Here is a 22252-nt window from a genome sequence, read left to right on the forward strand (position 1 = left end):
TCGGTACCTGAACCCAACCGAGTACTTATGGTGCCTAAACCCAACCAAACTGCAACTGCTTCACATCGTCGTCTCTGGCGCTTAACTTGCCATTTGGGTCACAGAATCTGATAGGTCACACATTTTGGTGTCACACCGGGACTTGTGGAGAGTGCTGTGTGATCTCACAACCGGTTCGCATGGAACGCACGATTATGCCGAGTTTGGCCTGCTTGCTGAGAATTGCATGCACCTCCAAATACTGCTTTTAAACGCTATAATATTCTTTGTGGGGTTCATCAATGGTGATTCGAAGTATATATTTTATGAACGTTTAGAGTCTTTAATATTTTAATACACTTGTAGAAGTACCATTCCTTGAAATTCAGTAAATATATGTGGTGATAAAGACCTAAAGAGGTGGATGCATAATTCAGCAGATCAAATTTTGTAGGCTACCTGCCGAGATTTGCATCCACCTCTTTTCTCAGCATAAATGACCGTTATCACCCGCGAGGTGCATGCAATTCTCGGCAGGCAGGCAGAATTCGGCACACCGGAGCTAAGCTAACGTTATCTGTCGATGGTCAGTAAATATAGAGTCTGTGGTAAATATTAAACTGTAGGCTGGCTAACATTACTTGTTTATGTACACATGTTAAATATAGGAGATGTGTCGGTGTGATGACTTTAGACAAAGCTGGGTTGCATAAAAAGCTAACCACACCTGTTGCTCTTGAGTTATTAAAGTAGGTTATTATGTACTTTTCAAAATGAGAAATTTATTAAAATGATAACTTGCCCGACACTTTTATTTGAACACATTAATTGACCAAAATGAGTCAATATTGACACTTACTGCAGATAGTGGTAGGAGCTAACTTACTGTAGTATGGGGAGTTATAGTGGTTGTTGGGCCACAGGTGATATCCTTAAACAAATCTGTTTTTTCATGTAAGGCACATCTACATTATGCAGTTGGCTATTTAATGCCAAGCCCGCTAATGAACAGAAAAATAATTATTGTTATATATAGGCTTTAAGTGGAGTGTTTTCTAATGTGATTTATTAATTAGCTACTGTTATGTTGATAGTTGATACCATTGCCTACAACCACTTTCATTATGCATGCTGAAACACTGCATCCATCACGTTTTAAAAATGAAACTTTGAAGCTATAAAATTAGCCATTAATCACGGGGTTTAACTTTTAATAGCCACTAAATTTTAAATAATTGTTCATTAAATAGAATAAAAAGGCCTGTTTTGTTTTGTATTGATATCATTGATATCAGTACCATGTCCTTTAAACATTTGCTTTGTCAACACAATAACATTAACATATACAACATAATACAGCCCCATACAAATGCCCCGCAGTAATAACTGTATTAGACTGCTTTATTTTGTGTTGTGTACACACTATGGCAACAAAAACTGAGTGTAATAAGCTTCGACGATTGTATCTACTGCAGGTTATGGCGCTGGATTGCATTATTTTCTACAGGTATAAAAGTTATTGTGCCCACTCTGTCTTTTTTAGAACACCATGCCCTGAATATTCATTGTGAAGTGGGTTGGGAGCAATTACCGGACACATTTTTGCATTTGCAAAGGCTGCACTGATTGATAGGGTCACGGTGGTTATCACATGTTTGAACTAGTCATTTACTTTAGTGTCAAATTATACATTGCACAAAATAATAATCATTTACATATAATGGCTTTTGAGTAGGATGAAAGCAAGTAACTCACAGATTCATGCTTGCACAAACAATGGTCTGAGGGAGCTCTGGTGACAGAGATGTTTCTGTGGCAAGGAGAAATCCATATGCCTTATGTCTAGGTCACTGAATAGCCTGGAACCGAAGTTTGATTTCACGTAGTTTGACTGAAGAATTTTTATGTGACAAGCTCTGGTCAAAATGCATTTTTAGAGGCGTTTACACATTTAAAAAGCACATGTGCAGTGGTGACACAGGGCTACAGATGCCATTTCAGAATGATTTGAATGATTCTGTGATGCCACATTGTTCTGTGTCCACTCACTGTTGACCTGAAAATGTCTGTCAAACATCCCATTGGGTGTATCATTGTTTTGCCCTTCTCTTTGCATTGTTTATGTGCACTCTGGGTGTGTTGGATGCTGGTGCCTGACATATTCAGATATTTGAAAGCAGCACAAGGCAGAACCACACCCAAGAAGATTCAGTGTAGAGTCTTTTTTCCCTTCTTTCTTCTTTGTGAACCTTTCTCTTACAGCATCATTTGACACATCTTGGCACAATCACCTGATAAAAGTCTTGTCTATGTGTCGTGACAAGATTAACTTGTGACATACACAAAAGAAAGTGTGCATATTCAGAATACTCATGCACACACAAATACATGAAAATATACAGTTAACACACAAACACACACACACACACACACATATATATATACACACACACATACATACATAGTGCTTAAGCAGGCCAGTACAGTAAAGTTTGTCAGCTTTGTGTAGCACTGTCAGAGAGGAGAGGTGGCAACAATGAGTGTTTCAGCTGTACTTTGGCCATAGCTTCGCATCAGACACTCAATCACAACGCCCTCGGGGAACACAGGGAAACAAAACTTACAAGAGAACACACTACACTATATCAGACAAATACCAAGAAAAACACACACACGTCAGAAAAAGAACACCCAAAAAAATACATCTTCAGACATTTCAAATTGCTGGAAATTTTTAAGGCAAAGAAAGTGTTCTGGTTTGGAGTAAATACATTTAGGCGCTGAATTCGACTTTAAACTAAAATGTTATTCTTTAGCCACTGTGCATGGCTTAAATAAACATTCATTAATTTCCAGTAATATCCTGAAAAATCAAGCTCTGTGTGTTGTATCTGTAGCTGAAACAAGCCATGCTAATGCTGGACAACCTTCAGAACTAGTCTGCAGTGTTTCAGTAAGCTAAGCTGGGTGCTCCCGGGCTCTAGGTAATGGTGCAGTCATTGTAAAGAGAACATTAAATATTCAGGGAGAGCCAACAGCGTGGATGTGCAGAATAGGCAGATACAGGCGTCTTATCTTCATTGTGGGTGTATGCAATAGGATTTATGCAAGAAGGGTGTAAGCATGTACGCATACATACATTATCTGCCCTCATTTGTGTGCACACACATGTAGAGGTCTGTGTGTAAGTTCTCAGCATGTGGACTGTTTGTGTGCGCGTGTGTATGTGGGCAGGTTTTGTACCCTGGGTTTGCACAGAGTCGAAGGACCAGCGCAGGAGCTTCTAATTGAAAGGGATTTGAGGGATAAGGCGGGAGTCAGCATGTTATGACACGCTGAGACTGGACTCTGGTGGGCTGTTAAAACCAGCAGGAGGCTGAGAACCACCTATGTGTGTATTTGTGCGTGTGTGTGGAAGCTTGTGTGGGTGCATCAGTATTGTATTTGTGCGGTGTTTGTGAATATGTTCAGTTGCAGAGTGCATGTTCTGAGTGTGCTGTGTGTCTTTATGCATGTACAGCGTGGTGTTGAGGTGCTGGTGTGCGGTTGAGAAAATGAGCCTCACGCTCTCTTTTGACACTGACATGAGTAAAATCCGAGCGTATTAAAGGGAAAACATCTCCAACAGGTGACGAGGCTTCGCATTAAGGATTTCTGAAGAAACCACAGCTTTATAGAATATGCATGACATGCCAGGGGTACTGTTGCTTGGTAGACGCACATGTAGTTATGTATTCAAGACACTCAAACACAAAACAATAGTGTTTCTACAACCAGATGGTAATGACACCCAGAAATCGTCAGCGCTATATAAATCTGCATTTCATTTTACAGTAAAATACCTGAAAACACAGACAGCAAATAAGATACTGTTGATGAGCAACATTAGAACATTGCTTTTAGCAAAATGAAAAAGGATGAAATGTACAAGTAGGTGTGTATGACTACAGGGCTGCAACTAATGATTATTTTCATTATCGATTTAAAGGACAAGTTCATATTGTTAAAGTCTATCTACAAACAATTCTCTCATGCCCATATGTACATTTAAAGACTAAAGAATTCATCTTAGCTTCACCTTTACTTCAAAATGCATTTTTGCATAAAACTAGGGCTGTGGATTTTGTCCTCCATCATTTACCACGAAATGGCACATATGACCCTACCCTTTAATCTTGTTAACTTTTGTTTTTTTTTGATTTATTGATACATCATAATTTCCCAATGGCTATGGTGATGTTCTCACCTTGCTTGTTTTTGTCAGACCAACAGTCCTAAACCCCAAGATATTCAATTTACAATTTATTTAAAATTTTACATTTTAGAAGCTGGAAACTCAACAACAATTATCAAAATTGTGACCAGCTGATCGTTTCTGCGCTTTTAAATGTGTGTGTGCATTTGTATGTTTGCATTTGTGGTAGTGTTGTGAGTATGCTTTAACCAGGAAATAGCATAGATACAGAGAGACAGCTGAAACTGAACAGATACAGAAGGAGCACATAAAGCATGGTCAAATGGTTAGCAGCCAACTTCTCTCCTCAGCCTCAGGCACTGATAGCCATATTGAACTTTACATGAGAATGAAGCCATGTGACCTTACTATACTGTCAGGTTTATATTCTTATTTCAGATGCCAATGCAGCGCGGATCTGCTCATCTGGTTCACAGAGATTAAAACTCAAGAACGTTCCAATCAGCACAAAACCTGCCCTGGGTTCAATTGCTAGGCGCTTTTGTCCTTGCAGTTGTTCGCAGAGGACAAAATTACAGTCTAAAGTGAGAGTCAGAGCACATGAAGACAAAGAACTGATGTTATGTCCTTACATCTTCCCATCCACGTCCAGGTGTCCAGGAAATTACATCCAGGAAGGGGTTGGACAGGTAACCGTCACCATTGAAGGAGTAATCCCGACCACCAAGTGTGATGTTGCCGAAATACCTGCATGAAGATGGAAAAGGCCGACAGTGAGTAAATGACAGGAAAGACAAAATATTAGCAAATTGCCTAATTGTTTTCTTGGAGGAGATGAGGAGGACATTTATATCATAAGGCTGTTTATGCAACAGTGAGCCTGCCCTGTTCTCTTCTCACTTGAAACTAAGTCACATCACCTCTATGGTGACAGTGAGGACTTGTCTGTTTATCAAATCTACAGACAAATGATCACACGCACAGAATTGTCAGGACCTTTGAAGTCAAACAGGCGCTGCTCTCTGCATCGGCTGCAAGATCTATAGTTTGTCTGAGAATCAAACAGGACAGATTCATTTTAATTGTCTCCTCGTGTCATCTTGTTGGCTTCAAAACACAAAACCTGAAAACTTTTTTTTTTACATGACAAAAACCCTCATATGGAGCAGCAGCATGTAGTTACAGACAGTGAACAGCAGGTAGCAGTGCAAAAAAAAGGGAAATTAAAACATCTTACTCTTCTGTTGTTGGATGTAGTTTATAAACAAAGAAGGAAGAATCCATAAATCATTTTCATTTAATTGCCACATTGTTTGTGCTGTGCTTCATTTACAGAAATGGGTGCAAATGAACTAATTGATTGCAAGTTTGGCTCATTTCACAGTGACCAAACTCAGAGCAGCCTCTCTATTCAGTATCATGTGTATGTGAATCAAGAATGCCTGGGCTTAAAAATTAACCAAGATGATAACCAGAACCACTTGGACTACCTGTTAGAGTGTGCTGCTGCCTGTTTGCACAGCCTACGAGGAATATATTAAAGTCGCCTCATTAATATACATGAGACATGGTCCGCTTGCTACAGATGCTGGGGTAATTTTGCAAACTCACAACTACATGCACCAACAACATCTATTTTGCATGGATGATAGCCAGCTCCAAATTCAGATAACCCCTCTGTGCCTGCTCTCTGACACTAAATCTACAAACTCCACCCATACACCTTGCATCTCAATCTGGCACCGAACCAACTTATTTCATAGACCTTATCCTGTCTCTGTTTCTTTTCTTATTTTTCTTCCTTTTTCACATATTTTGTCTGGAGTCTGCCAACTGCCTTGTACTTACCCCCCAACCTTACATTTCTCTTCCTTCCCTCCTCCTATTCTGCCCTTAGAGTGTTCCTCTTTCCTCTTATCTCCCTCTCACCTCATCCTGCCCCGCAGTCTCTGGGTCTGATTGGCATCCGTCATGCAGTTGGTGACAAAGTTCGGCCCACCCGTGGTCCCGTAATCCTTGCGCATTGCCACTGCCCCATGAGTCAGCACAGACACACCCCGAGCAATCCTCCGGCGAGGTTCGTCCCTCCAGCCCTGGGGCCGCACAGCAAACAGAGCCCGGGGCAGGTTCTCCATGCCCAAACCTGAGAGAGCTGGCCCCACAGCAAACCACATGTGCGAGGCTCCGGCCTGACCGGCGGCCCAGGCGGCTCGGAAGACCAGCTCTGCCTCCTCCTGGGAGCAGTACAGCAAGCGTACCTGGAGAACAGTAGGAAGGCAGGGAGGGAACAGAGACGAGGGGAGACACAAACACACATACACGCTAGTGAGATAAGGAGGGGACAGGGGAGACGTGGAGAGAGACAGAGGGTGGGAGAAGTAAGGGGAGACAGATAGAGCCGGAGCAGAGGTGCACCTGAACGGGAGGGGAGGAGATTGGATAGAAAAGGCCATATCGAGAAAAAACAAGGAGAGATAGCTGTAAGCTGATGTGATATGGTTCATGGGAGTCAGGCGTATGAGAGAACTGCACAGCTGAATGTGATGTGTACTATCCAGGAGGTGCAGGAGGCAATGAGGGTCAGTGCTTAATGAGCTTGGGCCTGATGAAACAAGTTACAGTTATGAATAATGAAAACAGGAGTAAAACAAATAGTGGGAAATTAAATGAATGTAAGTGGAAGAGCTGAGAAATAGAGAGGTAGAGGCAGAGAAGCATGGAGGATGGGGGAGGGACAAAGACCAAAATATACCTAAGGGAGAACTATGGGGAAGAGGTTAAACTCTGACATGTTATTAAAAGAAGGGCGGAGAATAGACCTGGAGACAACAGGAGATGTGGGGGGGCAAAATGAGCAGATGGAGGGAAGCAATCAGAGATGGGAAAACAGAAAAGTCACTCCTTGGAGAACTGAAAGGAGAAGGGGTGGGTGGGGGAGAAAAGCAAAGGATGACATATTTTGGTGAAATCAGGGCCTGGAGAGATAATAGATATTTGCGAAAGAAAGGGGGATGATGGAGTGAGGCTGGGGAGAAAGAGAGAAGAAAACATTAAAGGGAGACTAACTTAACGTTGAAAGACAGAGCAGTGACAGTGGCTGAGCTCTCTGCTGCAAATGCTGAGGTAAGGAGGGGTGGTGAGGGAGGGGAGGAAGGTAGACGTTTACCAAAGAGGGTTTTAAGGGGTTAGAGGGGAAATGCAGAGAGAAAAAAGGGATCGACACGAGGAAGATGGAGCTGAGCAGAAAGACAGAGGGGGGAGGGGTGCTAACACATACCCGAGGAAGAAAGAAACAGTGAGAGCATTTAAAATAAAAGGAGTACATAAAAAATGACAGAGTGACGAAAAGATACAAATTGGGAAGAGGAAGACAACTCTTTCATGGCAGAGGAAGAGGAGGGGGGATTCAGGGAAACAGACTGAACGCACATTTTGAGAATTGTGCCTTCATTGAATTTTGAACTGTAATGGCTTGGCAAAACAATCCTGCCTGTATGCCAATAAACCTCCAGTGAATTAGGCAAGGAATGAGAGTGGCAGAGGGGGGGAGGAAGGAGGGGAGGGGGGAGAAAGAGGGCGACAGACAGAGAGGGAGACTGAATTAAGGAGGGAAGGAGAGAATCAGAGTTATAAACAGACACACACAATATCTAAAGACGGGAAATGGAGAAAGAGAGGAACATACAACAGACAGAGAGGGGGAGAGCAGAAGAAATACTGACATGGCAGAAGCTGGAAGAAGAATGGAGCAAAAGACAGTGAGAGATTTGAGTAGAAATTGACCCAGAGACCTGCATCATCTACAATGTAGAGGACATTACCATATATGTGGCAGAGATAGAGAGAGAGCGCATGTAATGCAAGCATCCAGAGCATCACTAAGCAATCAAAAGCATTTATTAGCTCTGCAGTAAAGAAAAGCTAAAAGAAGGGGGGTTGTTGTGAAAAGCAAGAGGGTTAAAAAGCAAGCACTGCGTATCGGCAACCCGCTGCAGGCAGTATGTTATATTACAGTGACACTAGCAGACGGGAGTCTAAGGAATCCAATACACATGCACATACTTGAGACACAAACAAAGTCACACACACGCAGAGCTGCAGCGGCCATGCTGGGACATTAGCAATGACATTGAGACCCAGACTAAACCGAGCCAACGGAGAGCCGAGTCTGTGGCCGGGAAGACATGCAGCAAGAGGGAATGGACAAATGGACTGCGAGAGTGACAGATAGCCATACAGAGATGGAGGTGAACGGGAAAGCAGCAGAGGAGAGTGAGCTTGTCTCCAGGCAAACAAACGTAGAAGGGGAGGTGGGGAGGGGGGTAAGCATAAGAACTCAGAGATGAGTGAAAGATTACACAGAAGGATCATGGTGTCAAAGAGTAGGTTAAAGAAAGGATGGCGGGGGGAAAAAAAGGGTAAAGTTAGTGTGGATGGGAAAAAAATGTTTAAAAAGTTAAGAGAAGGGAAAATGGAAGTTTGAAAGAAGTTAGGAAAGGAAAGGGGGAATGAGCAAGCCATTGGGATAGGAGAGGGAGTAGACATACAGTGTGAAGGAATGAAACACACCAGAGGTACAAGCCAAAACCACAAGTCATTCTGGTCATTTATGAATTTATTTTTGAAAATTTTGAATTTGAAATGTAGGGGGAGTTTTTGTTATACCTTCAAAATGCCAAATAAATTATAAATGTTATTAACAACTCCATATATATACCATATATAGAGAAGGTAACTAAAATAAAGGGAAATTAAAGTGAAATACATATAGAGAGTTTGGAAACAGAATAAATCAAAATAGAACTGTGAATTAGATAAGGTGATGTTCAGGTAAAAACTCTCCAGAGGTGAGGGTTTACAGGCCATGTCCATCTCATTTAACAAGCAACCAATAGTGATCATTTCTAACTCACGTTGCGCAATATTGTTCAAACCCACAGACCAGCCCTGATACAATTGGTTATGGTTTTGGTGTGCCACCCTAAGATTTTCAGTAGCCCCATCTGGCCACTCCTATGAAAAGTGTCTGAGGGCACCACTGGCTGGAACAAGCAGATATATAATATAAATGATACTGTCAGACAGTTTAGAATAATGTTTTTTCCAAGCTACTACAGGGGAAACAAGGGGAAATCTATGTTAAGTGGTTAACTTCTTTGCACAGAAATCTTCACACATCAACCATCCAGCAAATCAGATTGACTTGTGGTTTTTGTTGTACTGTTGAACTCTTTATGCCTTGGCAGATGGAAGGGGAAGAGGAGAACAGAGGGATAGAGGAGAGAGGGGAGAGAGAGATGTGGAGGGACAGAGGGAGAGACGAAGAAGGAAGGAAAAAGCTGGGAAGCCACCTGTTAGAAAGGGGGCCCCCAATGATACTCGCAGCACTTCCTCCCCTTTCCTCCCCCCTTTCCCCCCTCCCTCCCCCCTGTCTCACCTGCGCCTCGTTCTCCTTCAGCAGCCTGCGTGTGCGTGACCCCCCAGGGTCGTCGGTCACGTTCAGGATCACCACACTCTTCTTCTCCCAGCCAATGAACGAGCCATCCGTCAGACCCTCCACCACAGACAGGAAGTCCTGGTAGCCATGGTGACGCGTGGACACCACGGAAAAGGCTGTCCAATCATACTCCTCCAGCACCTCAAAGATGACCTCTAATTGGAGGGCAGTAGAGGAGCTGAACTGGAGAAAGATGGAACCTGATTCCTGATTTGGGGAAGAGAGCAGCACATTTGGTTTAAAATCTCACTGTAAAATAAATGCATCCTCTGTAGTTGTACTGCGTCTAAAATGCAGCTACAAAACAGTGAGGAAGAAACAGACAACATTTTCACTACAAAGAACTACAACTCTCTGGACTGCTCCATCTTTATGCACAACATCGAGGCATCACGGGGCTTGAAGTTTTTATGGAGCAGCAGCACTCCTGCAGCCGCAGGGCTAAAACAGCTAGGATTGTTGCACGAATTCTCCTATGACGTCCAGAAGGGAGTGTTTCTAAAAAGGCTGTTCAGGGGATGGGAGGGGATGAGGACTAGGCAAGGGTACATCTTCAAAGGAAGTTCATCAAAGTGCTACAATTTAATTCCTCAAGAGTAAATGGTTAAAACAGTTATTTGTAAGCACAAATGCAATGCTTTTTGTGTTCTTTTTTCCCCTCCCCGTTTGGTGGTGAAAAGCATGTGACACTAGTTTCTCTGGTGCATACACACCTGCACTCAAATGTACAGTACATACACACATTCTTATTCACTCATACACACACCCATGTCTGCTCATTGCCTCCCTCCTAGGAACATCAGAGGCAGAGCAACAGCCCCAGTTGGTGCCATTTACAGATCAAACATTACAGAGTTTCAGCAGATCAGCAACCCTGACCTTCAACTTCCCTTCCGTCCCACCGGCACTTCCCCAAACCTTTTCTTCACAAAGAGGCTGCACAACATTCTGACACTGTAAGTTGTAATGGCAATATGAGCGCCTCTCCATTCATACTGCTTCAGTATACAGCACACATCTAAATAACATCACAAGTCCTCATATTTGGAGCTACACAATCACACGTCTGGGACATCTGCCATCTTGTATTCCTGTGATTCTCTCCTCTCTTTCTCTCTCTCTCTCTCTCTCTCTCTCTCACGCACACAATCTGCAAACACTTCCTCTTCACTCTCCCACCCCAACCCAACCTCCCTCCTCCTACCTGTGGCATCCTCCCCAGCCCCGCTCCCCCTCCTACAGCCACTATGGGCAGTCCTGTTTGCGCAGAGACAAACTCCAGCATGGGGGCCAAAGGACCCCAGGCTGTGCGAGGGGGCCTCTCCTCTTCATAAACCAGACCCTGCAGGGGCCGTGCCGCCAGCAGCTCACACAGCTGGGACAGCACCGTCTTAGGACTACTGTCGTTCACCTGGGAGATGATAGAAGGAATGAAGAAAGAGGGGAAAAAAGATAAAGAGAATGATAAAGACAGTGACAAATATAGCTGACCAACTACGGTAGTGTGTCTTGGGTTTGTGTTATTCATATAGTGTCTGTAGTATGCATGACATGTCTGGCTAACAATACATGCTGTGGTCAAAGAGCAGAGCCAGATGCCTGCTCATTCAGCAGGGCCCACACAACAGCAGCAGTGTGCTGCTCATTCAGCTCAAATAATGGAAGTGAGTATGAATAATGGATGGTCATTGTTATTCCCTTCCTTCAAGTAAGGCAGAATGTGCAGTAGGTAGAGAAGACAGTGTCCAACCTGTAGCCAGATGACGTTGGCAGAGCCCCACTGGGTGACCACGCTCTCCCCCAGGGAGCCGAATACCCGGCCGAATCCGGGATAGAGCACCCTTCCCCCAGGCCCCGCCACCGCAGCCTCCGCCTGCACCGTAGCACCGGCATGGATCACGGCGATGTTGAAGTTCATCATGGCCCCTGCATCGCGCTCCCGCAGGCTGGGCCGGAGCAGGAGGTGGGGGGAGGCATCCACCAGACCTGCCCACTCTGCCAGGACCAATAGGAGAGAGAGAGTAGGTATGGCGACCATGGCAACCTGCCGAGGGGGGGAGGCAGATATATATCGCACTAAGAGAGGGTGCCTGAAAGAAAGAGAGACAGCAAGAGTAGAAGAAGAAGGTGAAGAAGCAAGAGAAGAAGAAATTAAGTTAGACTCAGGTGTTTGTTGGTTTTCTGTAATGTCCAGTACAGAGGACATCAAATCAAATCAAGAGAGAAAAAGAAGGAGAACAGAGGAAGGAGGTAGCAAGAAAGAAAAGAAGCAGGCCCTAGGTGTAGACAGAGAGAGTGAGAAGGAGAAACTGATCAGAGATTGCATACAGGCAAGACAGAGTAATGAATTCTGAATCCAATCATGGGGTAATAAAAGTTAGCTTTGGCGGGAGAAAATACTGGACAACGAGTATGGAATGCAGAGGTGGGGGAAAACTATAGAATGAAGGAAAAGAAAGCTAAAAAGAGAGAAGATGAAATGGGTGTTATTTAGGCTGCAGGCTGAGAGGGAACAATATGAGGAAAAATAGAAACTGGCTGTTAGAGGGAAGGATGGGTGAGAGGGAGAGAGAGTTAATAGCAGCCAGAGACAAAAATGGGGGCGGAGGTGGTTATTGTGCTGCATGAATGATAACAACAATTAAGATCAGTGTAAATACACTCGCCCTCACACAACTGCATCCACACACAGACACTGCTTTGAATATACACACAAACACTCGCAAGATAAATGCATTGCTACACTATGCCCGTAGAGCAGCTTAATGATAGAGCGATGTGAGGGTTAATGCAGTACGCACAAATATATGAGCACACTCTCACACAAACACAACCACATGGAAAGATAATGACTACCTGGGAGATAGCAGGGTTAATATGTGAGCCGCGCACACACAAACACACACACGCACAAAAAGCACATCATTTTCAATTTACTTCTGGTGCCAACTGCCCTCCCTTTCTTTCTCCATTTCCTTCTCACTTTCTCCCAGTTCCGTCTCGTGCTCCGTCTTTTCATATTCCCCATCTCTCCTCCCAATTTTCACGGCTTCAGGTACCAAACACAATTGCATTGATTAACAGAGGTCTGCTGACATAATATTCCCTCTAAAGTCACTCGCCTCGATTTCCCCTTTTTTCCTCTGTGTTTTTCACTCTGTCTTCATCGGACTCTCCTCTCTTTGTCACAGTCTGCCAATTCTTTGACCCTGATCAGTCTTTTGGATAGAAAAAGAAAGCGTCAAAGAAAAGAAGAGAGGGTTGTGGAGAAAAAGTAACTGGAGGAATGAGAGACAGGGAGCAAAGAAGGGAGAAAGCAGCGAAATGAATAGAATGGAAAGGTACTGTAAACACAGCGCAAATGACTTAAGATAGACTTACTGATTGTTGGAAGGAAGGAGGCCGAGTGGAAGAATAGGAGAGGAGGATAAAAAGGAGAGGACAAAGTGGGGTGGGACGGTGGGAGGTGGCGTAAAATATGTGAGGAGAGTAGCAGGAAAAGAAATATTGATTACTGAGATGTGTATACGTGTTTGGCCTAAACAAATACACTGCCAAACCTCCTATTTTGAGTGACAGGGCTGTGTGTGTGTGTGTGTGTGTGTGTGTGTGTGTGTGTGTGTGTGTGTGTGTGTGTGTGTGTGTGTGGGTGTGTGCGTGTGTGTGTGTGGTGGAGGAGTCTGGGGGCTACAGAGAAAAAGAGAAGCAGAGAAAGAAGGAGAGAGTGGTGAAATGAGATGGAATGAGAGGGCGAATAAGGGAGGCGGATAGATACGGGTAAGAAAAAAGAGATGGAGGTGTGGAAAGATAGGGAGAGACAGACCTGTTAGTAGGAGAGAAGAAAAAAGGAGAATGTAATAATGAAGGGGAGAAGGAAAAAAACAGTGCTTTGTTGTTTTTTTGTTTTGTTTTCTTTAAGCCGAGGAAGATGTGACAGGCAAGAATGGGAAGGACATAGAGATAGAGACGGGGACAGCGAAAACGAAGCTGCAGGTACATATTATTTGGTGGAGCTATATTCTACAATGCTGAGCTCTGAGACATTAACTGTTAGGCCTGTCGCTGTATTTCACTCTCATGAGGCGTTCACGTTGCACTGCTAGACCAGCGTGTGCCATTCCATCGCAGTGAACCTTGTTGAAAGTGTGAACACAGTGTATTACTATATACAGTATCCACTGTACTCTGGCCTGTTATCGAACGTGCAACATCTCACTGAGGCGCTGCTACAGTAAGGCAAAGCACAAGTAAATTATAATCAAATGCTCATCTGAATATATCTTACTATATAGTTCATTATGTGTTCCAATTCTGCAAACTGAATCATTTAAAGCGTGAAGTGAGGGGGCTCACAGTGAACACACACACATACTCGCACTGAAAAGCATGCACAGAGAAGGGGAAAGGAAAGGAGAGGGGGGAGAGAGAAAGAGAGATTACTGTTTCATTTGATTTGCTGCTGTAAATGAATCTTTTGTTAGAATGCAAATGTTCACATTTTAGGATATTTTTTCCCCCTTCAAGCTTTAAAAAACGATCCTCTCGCCGCTTCTAATTCAGTACAGTTAATACTGCATAAATATTTGGTAAGGGACTGCCTACAACCCAGGGAATGTTTAAATTGGGATCAGTTTGTCAAAACGTGTATGTATTCCTTGACCAGGATTCAATGTAAGAAAGTATTAGTTAGTTATCGAGACATGATTAGCCATTTCTTAAACCTGTGTGCTTTATTAATACGAACTTTGCCAGGATATGTCCATCGCATGATAATTGAATTATTTGGAAGCCAGTGGTTTTTTGGGACATATCAGGATTGTGTTCATCACTAGTACGAAAAATATTGTGATATATTCTTTTCTTGAATGTGACTGCATGGACTACAAAAGAAAAGAAGGATGAATTGAAAACATTTCGAATTTTATAGTGTTTGAGTGCTTTCTTTGATGATTTTTTTAGACTTTAAAACTTTGAATTTGTCATAGTGTGTACACCTTCAATCATCATTTGCTGTCTGAACCATTATATCAGCACTTACGCCTAAGTATTTGTATTGTACATTGTTGATCTCTCAATTTGTCAATCACTGTATTAAGCAGCTTACTGTATCTACAGTATACTTATTCTTCCACTGAGCGTGTTTAGTTTGTCTTTTTAAACAAAGAAAGTGGCATTTACAGCACCACAGAAGCTGGCATACATGCCAGCGACTGTTAGAAGCAAACTAAAAACACCTTCAGGAATATTTACCGAGTACTTAAGAGCAGGAATATTCTCAGGCTGACAGAGACAGCTAATCAAGAAGATGAGAGAGAAAACATTCATGCAGGCAAGCCAGTCTCTTTCTCTTCCAAAATTGCCAGTACTTCACAATCAAAACACATCTTATCACATCTCTGCTCAAACAGTTCATTTACACTGCGTAATGTGCTCACTGTGATTCAAAATGATTTCCTATAGGAATTAATAACTACTGTATGTGCAGCTTTTGCAACAACTTATTCACTAGTTTCAAAAATATCAAAAGAAGTGTGCAGTTTCATCGCTGCAGGCAAATCAACTACTTTGAAGGTATATCCATCTATAGAGGATTACAGTGAAGCCTATATTATTCATGCAAACACCAAAGAGACAAAAAAAACTTGTATAGCCTCTAAACACCAAATGAAAAATTGATTTTTGGTGTCAGTGTGATGGTAGGAAACAATCACAATGTTTTAAACTGTACATACTACAGCTGCAGCGAGCGCCTGCGGTGACTCTGGAAGAGTGAGTTGCGAGAGAGGAGGGAACCGCTCGGGTAGAAGTCGGTTGCTGGCATCCACGCCTCTGAGCCCCTCTCCCACTGAACTCCAGTGGAGGCAGCGTGCCAGACCTTGTGCTGCATCGGATCTGCTGGGGAAATGTGAATGGGGAAGGAGTCTGCCGAGTCTGGAGTGTGGAGTTGTGGAAGTGCAGTGTTCAGAGTTGTGTTTTGCCCACATCGGGGCTCTGCTGCTTCATTCCAGTCTGTCATGCAGAGTAATGGACCTGTTCCCTGCCGCCTATGGCAGAGGCTGCACTGAATCAGCACAGGCAGTATTCCACAGCCAACACAAAACATCTGAAATATATGCAGGCTAATATATAGCCTACTGTACACCGTTAGAAGAAATTGCAGCGTCTCTGAGAGTCACTGTAAGAGCCAAGAGCCAAGCCTCCTCTGAAAGTGAACAAAAATGTATTTTATTTTTTAAATTCGTCTACATTTAGGGCTGCAGTGTGCTCAAGAACGCTGCTGTATGAAGCATCTATAATTTCCTTGGGTCCATAGCTGTACTATGGTAAAAGATAAGATAAAGTGCTGGCACAGTGTGGTGCCCACAGTGTGCATATATGTGAGTGTGTGTGTGTGTGTGCGTGCGTGTGTGCGTGTGTGCGTGTGTGCGTGCGTGCGTGTGTCATGTGGGGTAATATGGCAGTGTGGGGGAGTGGAGGAATGAAGAGAAGAGTGCAGCTGGAGCTCAATGCTCCTCGTGTTAATTGGCCCATACTTCAATCACAGCCACTGGAGTGTGTCCTCTCTGACGGCACATATCCTCTCTCCCTCTCTTTCTCCATTTCCCAATCTCTCTCTCTCTCTCTCTCTCTCTCTCTCTCTCTCTCTGTCCTGCTACACTTGTTCACCCACTCATGCACTCCCGCACACACTCTCACTCAAAAACACACACACACAGACATGAGCACGCTTGCAGATACACTCCCTCCCTCCCTCACTCAGTCTGTCTTACTCACTCAGTCAGTTGATTTGGTAACTTGTTCATTCATCCTTTCATTCCTTCATTCATTCATTCAGTCAGTCAGTCACTCTATCGCTTAACTGCACCATCTTACTTTCACAGACTCCCCTTTCCTCTCTCTGTCTCCCTCTCCTCCTACAACTCCTTGCCTGTTTCCCCCCCAGCCCTCCCCCATTCTTTCCTTCCACATGTCTTTGTCCTGTACTTCTTTCACTCTCCACTTCCTCCCCTCCCTCACTTCCTCTCTCTCATTTCTCTCTCTCCCTATATCTCTCTTTCTCACTCTTTGATCCCTGTCGAGCCGAAGAGCCACCAGGCAGGCGAGCGATTCTTGTTCCCATTGTGCGTAGTGTGCAGAGTGATCAGCGAGTAGCGCAGCGTGCAGCAGCAGGGCGTACAGTACTGTGTGTTTTTACTGCATGGCTGTAAACAGCAGTAGTATAGCCTGCTGCTGCTGCCTCCCTCTGACTTCATAGCTGTGGCTATCATGAGCCATTCTAGTGACAAAGTCGGAGCCATCTATCAAACCCTTGAGATACCGGGTCCTAACAGGGAAACGCAACACACAATATTTGTAAATTACAAATGCCACAGGCTGATAACAAGATCAGAGCTGGTCGCTTTGATAAATGTGACACCATGTTTTATGTGGAACAGTTAAATTTGAGGGGCTAGCTGATATTGAATATGAAAAATAAATTGTGGTTTACAAATCTAAGACAAATAGAAGGTACTTGCACACACAGGGGCACACAAATATCAGATGGTGTGTGGTATTTTTTTTGTCCAATTGAAGATTAAAATGACTGTTCCTTTCTTCTTTTTATTTTTCTGTTTTACAAATAAATACTTTGAAGGTGTGCAATAAAACTACAATGTGTTGTACCTCTACGCCTTCTCTACATTGTCTACTGTATCTGCCTTCAAATGCAAAAAATATATATTATTTTATATAAATTGTGCTATTACAGGAGAGTGAAAAGTGAAATCTCAGCATGACGCTCGTTCATAGCTGGTAGTCTCCATTTGTCCTTTCTGTATTTTGTAACCTTTTACAAGAGCAACATGAAACAGTCACCTTGACATCTCACTTTGATGTTTCTTCACAGCAAAATGCCATTTTATTCTCATTTCGTATCCCTTGATTTTCCATGTGGCCGTACAAAACGCATCTCACTCCAAAGTTTAAGCTATCTTGCCTTTTAATTCAAATATTTTTTCATGGGTTAGGATTAAACACTTCTGCCAAGAGACAGTGTCAATTAATTGGACTTCACTTCCATACATTCAGGGGATACATTTCATTACTTGAATGGGAGGACACTCCTTGTTTCTCTTCCCTCTATGGATTGATGGAAATGAGATGAAGCTGACCCTGGACCCTGCCACAGTGTAGCGCTAACCATTCTCTGACCTCATTTTTTAACAAAAAAGGAAATGTCTTAGTCCTACCCACTGTGGTTTCTGGCACACCAGACAGATCTCTCTAACTCATAGCATTCAGTTCAGGGTGTATAATTACCTAAGTGAAGAATGTGTTTAATTTTGCTTTAATATAACATGTCTAGTAATTGTAGTAGTGCTCAAATCTTTCAACCCCCTGTCATCCATTTAATCTCAGGACATTGCAAGTTCATTCAAACACGCATATACATTATTTTGAGTTTTACAGCTGTCTCTATTTTATCTTCTCTGCTACAAATAGTTTACTACCCTCATGAGTGTTCAGACATAAATATCAGTAAGGTCATATGTTTTCATGTGGAAAGTCAAGTGTCTGTGGATCTTGCATTAGGAATTCACAGAACAGAATGCAGGGTATTATTTCAGTGAGCCTAAATGCCATATACTAACTAGAATGAATAAAAAATGGTTTTGTAAGGAGTCTACGTAGTAGTTTATATGCCCATTGCCAATGCTTGTATAATATAAGTGCTTACTTTAAGGCCAGCCAAGGAGCAAGAATATTTCATTTCCCCACCTAAACACCTGACATCTTGTACAGTGAGGAGCAGAGGTCTGCAGCAGAGCTCCCTGGCCAGCCCCCTCTGCTCCCAGGTTGACTATAATACCACATAATTTACTGGATTTAATGTATATATAAATTGTTTTCTGTAGTTTCTTCCCAAATCCTCTGTCAAGATGTCCTTACAACACACGACCTAGGGGATTATCTTATTATGTTTGTTTTAAAGGAAATAATTTCTCACTGCTCACCCTTTTACTGGCATCCAAAAACTCTGAGGGCTTTGTGTTTGGGGAAATCATCTTCAATATTCCAGCGCTATTAACACAGTGCAATCATCTAAGAATAAACATGCATTCACTCTGTGCATTTACATAATGTACTGTACATTCCATGAATGAAATGCTTGGCTGATTGTTGTTTTTTAAGCAGGCATTGAGATTGAAATCAGGAACAAATTGGATGAAACATTTTCAGCAGATGGGATGAGACAGTAGAAATAAGTCTGGGAATATTTAGAATTTAGTGGTATCATGTTAAGGCATGGAACAAATACTCAGTTTTTTAACAATAACATTAAATGTTATGTTATTTTCTAGTGCCAGTAGTCACAAAGCGACAATGTTGCTCCACTCTGCCTCCACCAGTGCTTCCATTAATACCCTCATTGATTGGCCAGACACTGGGATCACCTAGCCAGATCTAAATCAGTCACTAATTAAAAGAGCAAGATGAAAAGCAGCCGACACTGCAGCCCTTCAGGACCTGTAAGGTGAAACATTCTGTAACAACTACAAACTAGGAAGCTGCTCAAGACTCTTAGCAGAAAAAAAGCACCTAGCTCTGCATAGTAATGATTCACAATCTTATTCTGAGAAAAAAACAGATTAAACTGGTGTGGGAAACCTTCACTGTGCCTTTGAACAAGGTCACGCACAGGCAGGTGCACACACACAATCACACAAGCAGATGCGCATGTACAGACTTTACACGCATGGATGAATGCGCACAGGTACTCTGTGGCCCTTACGCATACACACAAACATTTTAGCATAAGAGAGAAATGGTAAGCTAGTCTCTTTCAGTAGCATTTACCACATGTTGCTGGAGTCAAGCCGGATTCTGTCTTCTTAAAATCTAAGGCTGCAATGTTACAACGTTGTGCACAGGTTGAGCTGCATTCACAGCACATCTGGCTCTGCCCCCCCGCTCATAACCAAAGGTGTTAGAAACTCTTCAGCCTATCCTGTAAACGTTGGTGGATCAGTTTAGCTCAGGAAATGCACTCTCATGCAGACAGAAGCCCAACAGGGGAGAGGAATTTGAGGATTGAGACAAGTGAAGCTTTTTTTATGGCACCTCAGATGATTCTCAAGAGTAAAAGGTGGTGAGAGGGTAGTGAGTCGAATGTCAGAACCCGACCGTGTTGTCTTCACACAGACAAATCCAGAAGCCCTCTAATCCTCTGATGTTTGTTTCACAGCAACAAATAATAAATAAATAAAATATCTGTCTTCTGTGTGTTTTAAGTCTTGACACATGAAGCCACAGAATCTCTTGAAAGAGGTGTTCAGTAGCCTGAGATGGCCACAGCTCTTTATGATGGTTTCACATCAAATTGCACGGAACGTAATTACAAGCAGCCGGGAGGGGAAAACAGTTTATGTCATGAGATATCAGAAATTTCTGACAGTTATAAACAAGTGTCTAAACAAGTGGTAAAAAACAAGCAGCAAAATGGCTGCAAAGCCGCCATCACTGGCAGTTACGTGGTGATACTAAATAAAATCCTAATGATAACACTAATACAACTGATTCATCTTGATAAAAATAAGCTATATACAGTTTGCTTCTGGTTCACTTGTTGATGAACCTCTAAATATGTGTAGCACAACTAATATAGCTAACTTAGGCTTCATTTTATTTATCTGGTGTGAATAAATAGAATAATAATTGAAATAATGCGTGAACACTCCTAAGTCCAAATAAGAGGTTTTCCCATTTTTTACCACTGTTCTAATATGGCATGAACGCAGCACTTACACATCAGTGATGAGTCAACATTATCATATCTCTGAAATCACACAAAAGCATGATACATGAATGCACATGCATACATCCAGTATGTACCCAAAAGATCTTCACAAAGTGACACTACCTACGGACAATTGTGTAATGGGAACTGTAATCAGTAGTCTTAATATTTGGGTATAGATGACGCAGAGCATCCAGTGCCAACAACTGATCTCCTTGCTATTTCCCATCACTGCTCAGTGCAAAATGTGTGAATGAGTGGCTCTTTTTCCCAAAGCTGAAGCCTGTGATAGAGAAAATGCTACAGTTACTGTATCATGGAAGAGATCACATTACAATCAACTTGATGAGCCTGATCAGCACCATACCAAGGTTGGGGTCATTTATTGGCTTATTTGAAAAAAAAAAGAGATTGAAAGTGCTATTACATAATGGAAAGGAGAGCATTCACTCCTAATCACTTACCAGGAGAAGGCTTCAATATGAAAATATTTGAAAATGAAACCTTAAACCTTATTTGCATTCCAAGCATGTTTTGTTCTTTTCAGTGTCCAAAACCAGGAGAGGATCTTCAAGACTGTCTCAAATCAGAAGGCCAGTTTTCAAAGCTGGAGCTATTCACATGCAGATATGAAGCACAAGCCTAGGACCATCAAACTATCTTCCTCAGAGGCTTTCTTCCATCTATGCACTGACATTCCCTCTTCCTTCCTTGTCCTTACCTCCTTGTTGTACTGTAGATAACACGCTGTGCAGATTCCATTCAAGTGCAAAAATACAACACATATTTGCATTTGTAACAGCTGTATAGTCCACACCTATTTATGAAGGATTTCCACATTAAAACTTGATAGAAAAAAAAGAGAAAAGCTATTTTTTATATAAAGTGATAAGGCAGTAAAACAGGTTCAACTTTGCACCTGGCACCTGCACCTAGTAAATCCGACACAGTCACTTCAGTACAAAGCCTGCTATAAATGCCAGCTGCTGGGTTCTTTGAGAAGAGAATGACAAAGGGTTTTAACAAAGCTGGCCCTACCTGTAGCGCGGGGAGGTCTCACAGATCAGTAGGCATGACACAGCAGCCCAGGGTGACATGCGACATGGGCTGCAGACACAGGCTAACATAGTTTTAATAAATGCCCCCATTTCCTCTTTTTAATAACCACTTATGCTGTCATTTCCTGTCCCATCCATCATCATGAAGGACCGCACCATACTGCTGCAAAACGCAGCGCGCCGCATAACATTCCTGCACATTGCGCCATGCTCTTTCATTATTTCTCTTCATCCTCCTTTCCTCTGTTGTGTGTCTGTGATGTGCACTCAAATGTTCAGTGGGGGAAATAAGTATTTGACCCCTTGCTGATTTTGCAGGTTTGCCCACTTACAAAGAATGCAACGATCTATAATTTTAATCATATGTACATTCTAACAGTGAAAGACAGAATCCCAAAGAAAATTCCAGAAAATCACATCATATGAATTTATTAAAATTGATAACCATCTGATGAGGAAAAACAAGTATTTGACCCCCTGGACAAACAGCATGTTAATATTTTGTAGAAAAGCCATTATTGGCCAGCACAGATGTCAAACGGTTTTTATAGTTGGTGACGAGGTTTGTGCACATTTCGGCAGGGATGTTGGCCCACTCCTCCCTGCAGACAGCCTCCAAATCATTCAGGTTCCGAGGTTGTCGCCTGGCAACTCGAATTTTAAGCTCCCTCCAAAGATTTTCAATTGGATTCAGGTCTGGAGACTGGCTAGGCCACTCCAGAACCTTGATGTGCTTCTTCTTC

The 22252-nt window shown here is 42.7% G+C and overlaps 1 protein-coding gene across 1 annotated transcript in view; it reads right to left on the minus strand.

The window, feature by feature from the left end:
* Nucleotides 1-22252, minus strand: part of LOC123968068 (glutamate receptor ionotropic, NMDA 2D) — a 43719-nt gene that overhangs the window by 16388 nt on the left and 5079 nt on the right. The window contains exons 2-6 of the mRNA XM_046044549.1: nucleotides 11422-11761; nucleotides 10876-11082; nucleotides 9612-9878; nucleotides 6104-6432; nucleotides 4807-4921 (exon numbers count right to left, since the gene is read on the minus strand). Coding sequence (XP_045900505.1) covers nucleotides 4807-4921; nucleotides 6104-6432; nucleotides 9612-9878; nucleotides 10876-11082; nucleotides 11422-11709 — 1206 coding nt within the window. The 5' untranslated portion in view covers nucleotides 11710-11761. The remainder of the gene's footprint in view (nucleotides 1-4806; nucleotides 4922-6103; nucleotides 6433-9611; nucleotides 9879-10875; nucleotides 11083-11421; nucleotides 11762-22252) is intronic.

This window comes from Micropterus dolomieu, linkage group LG03, assembly GCF_021292245.1.
Source record: "Micropterus dolomieu isolate WLL.071019.BEF.003 ecotype Adirondacks linkage group LG03, ASM2129224v1, whole genome shotgun sequence".
In the NCBI taxonomy this organism is placed as follows: Eukaryota; Metazoa; Chordata; class Actinopteri; order Centrarchiformes; family Centrarchidae; genus Micropterus; species Micropterus dolomieu.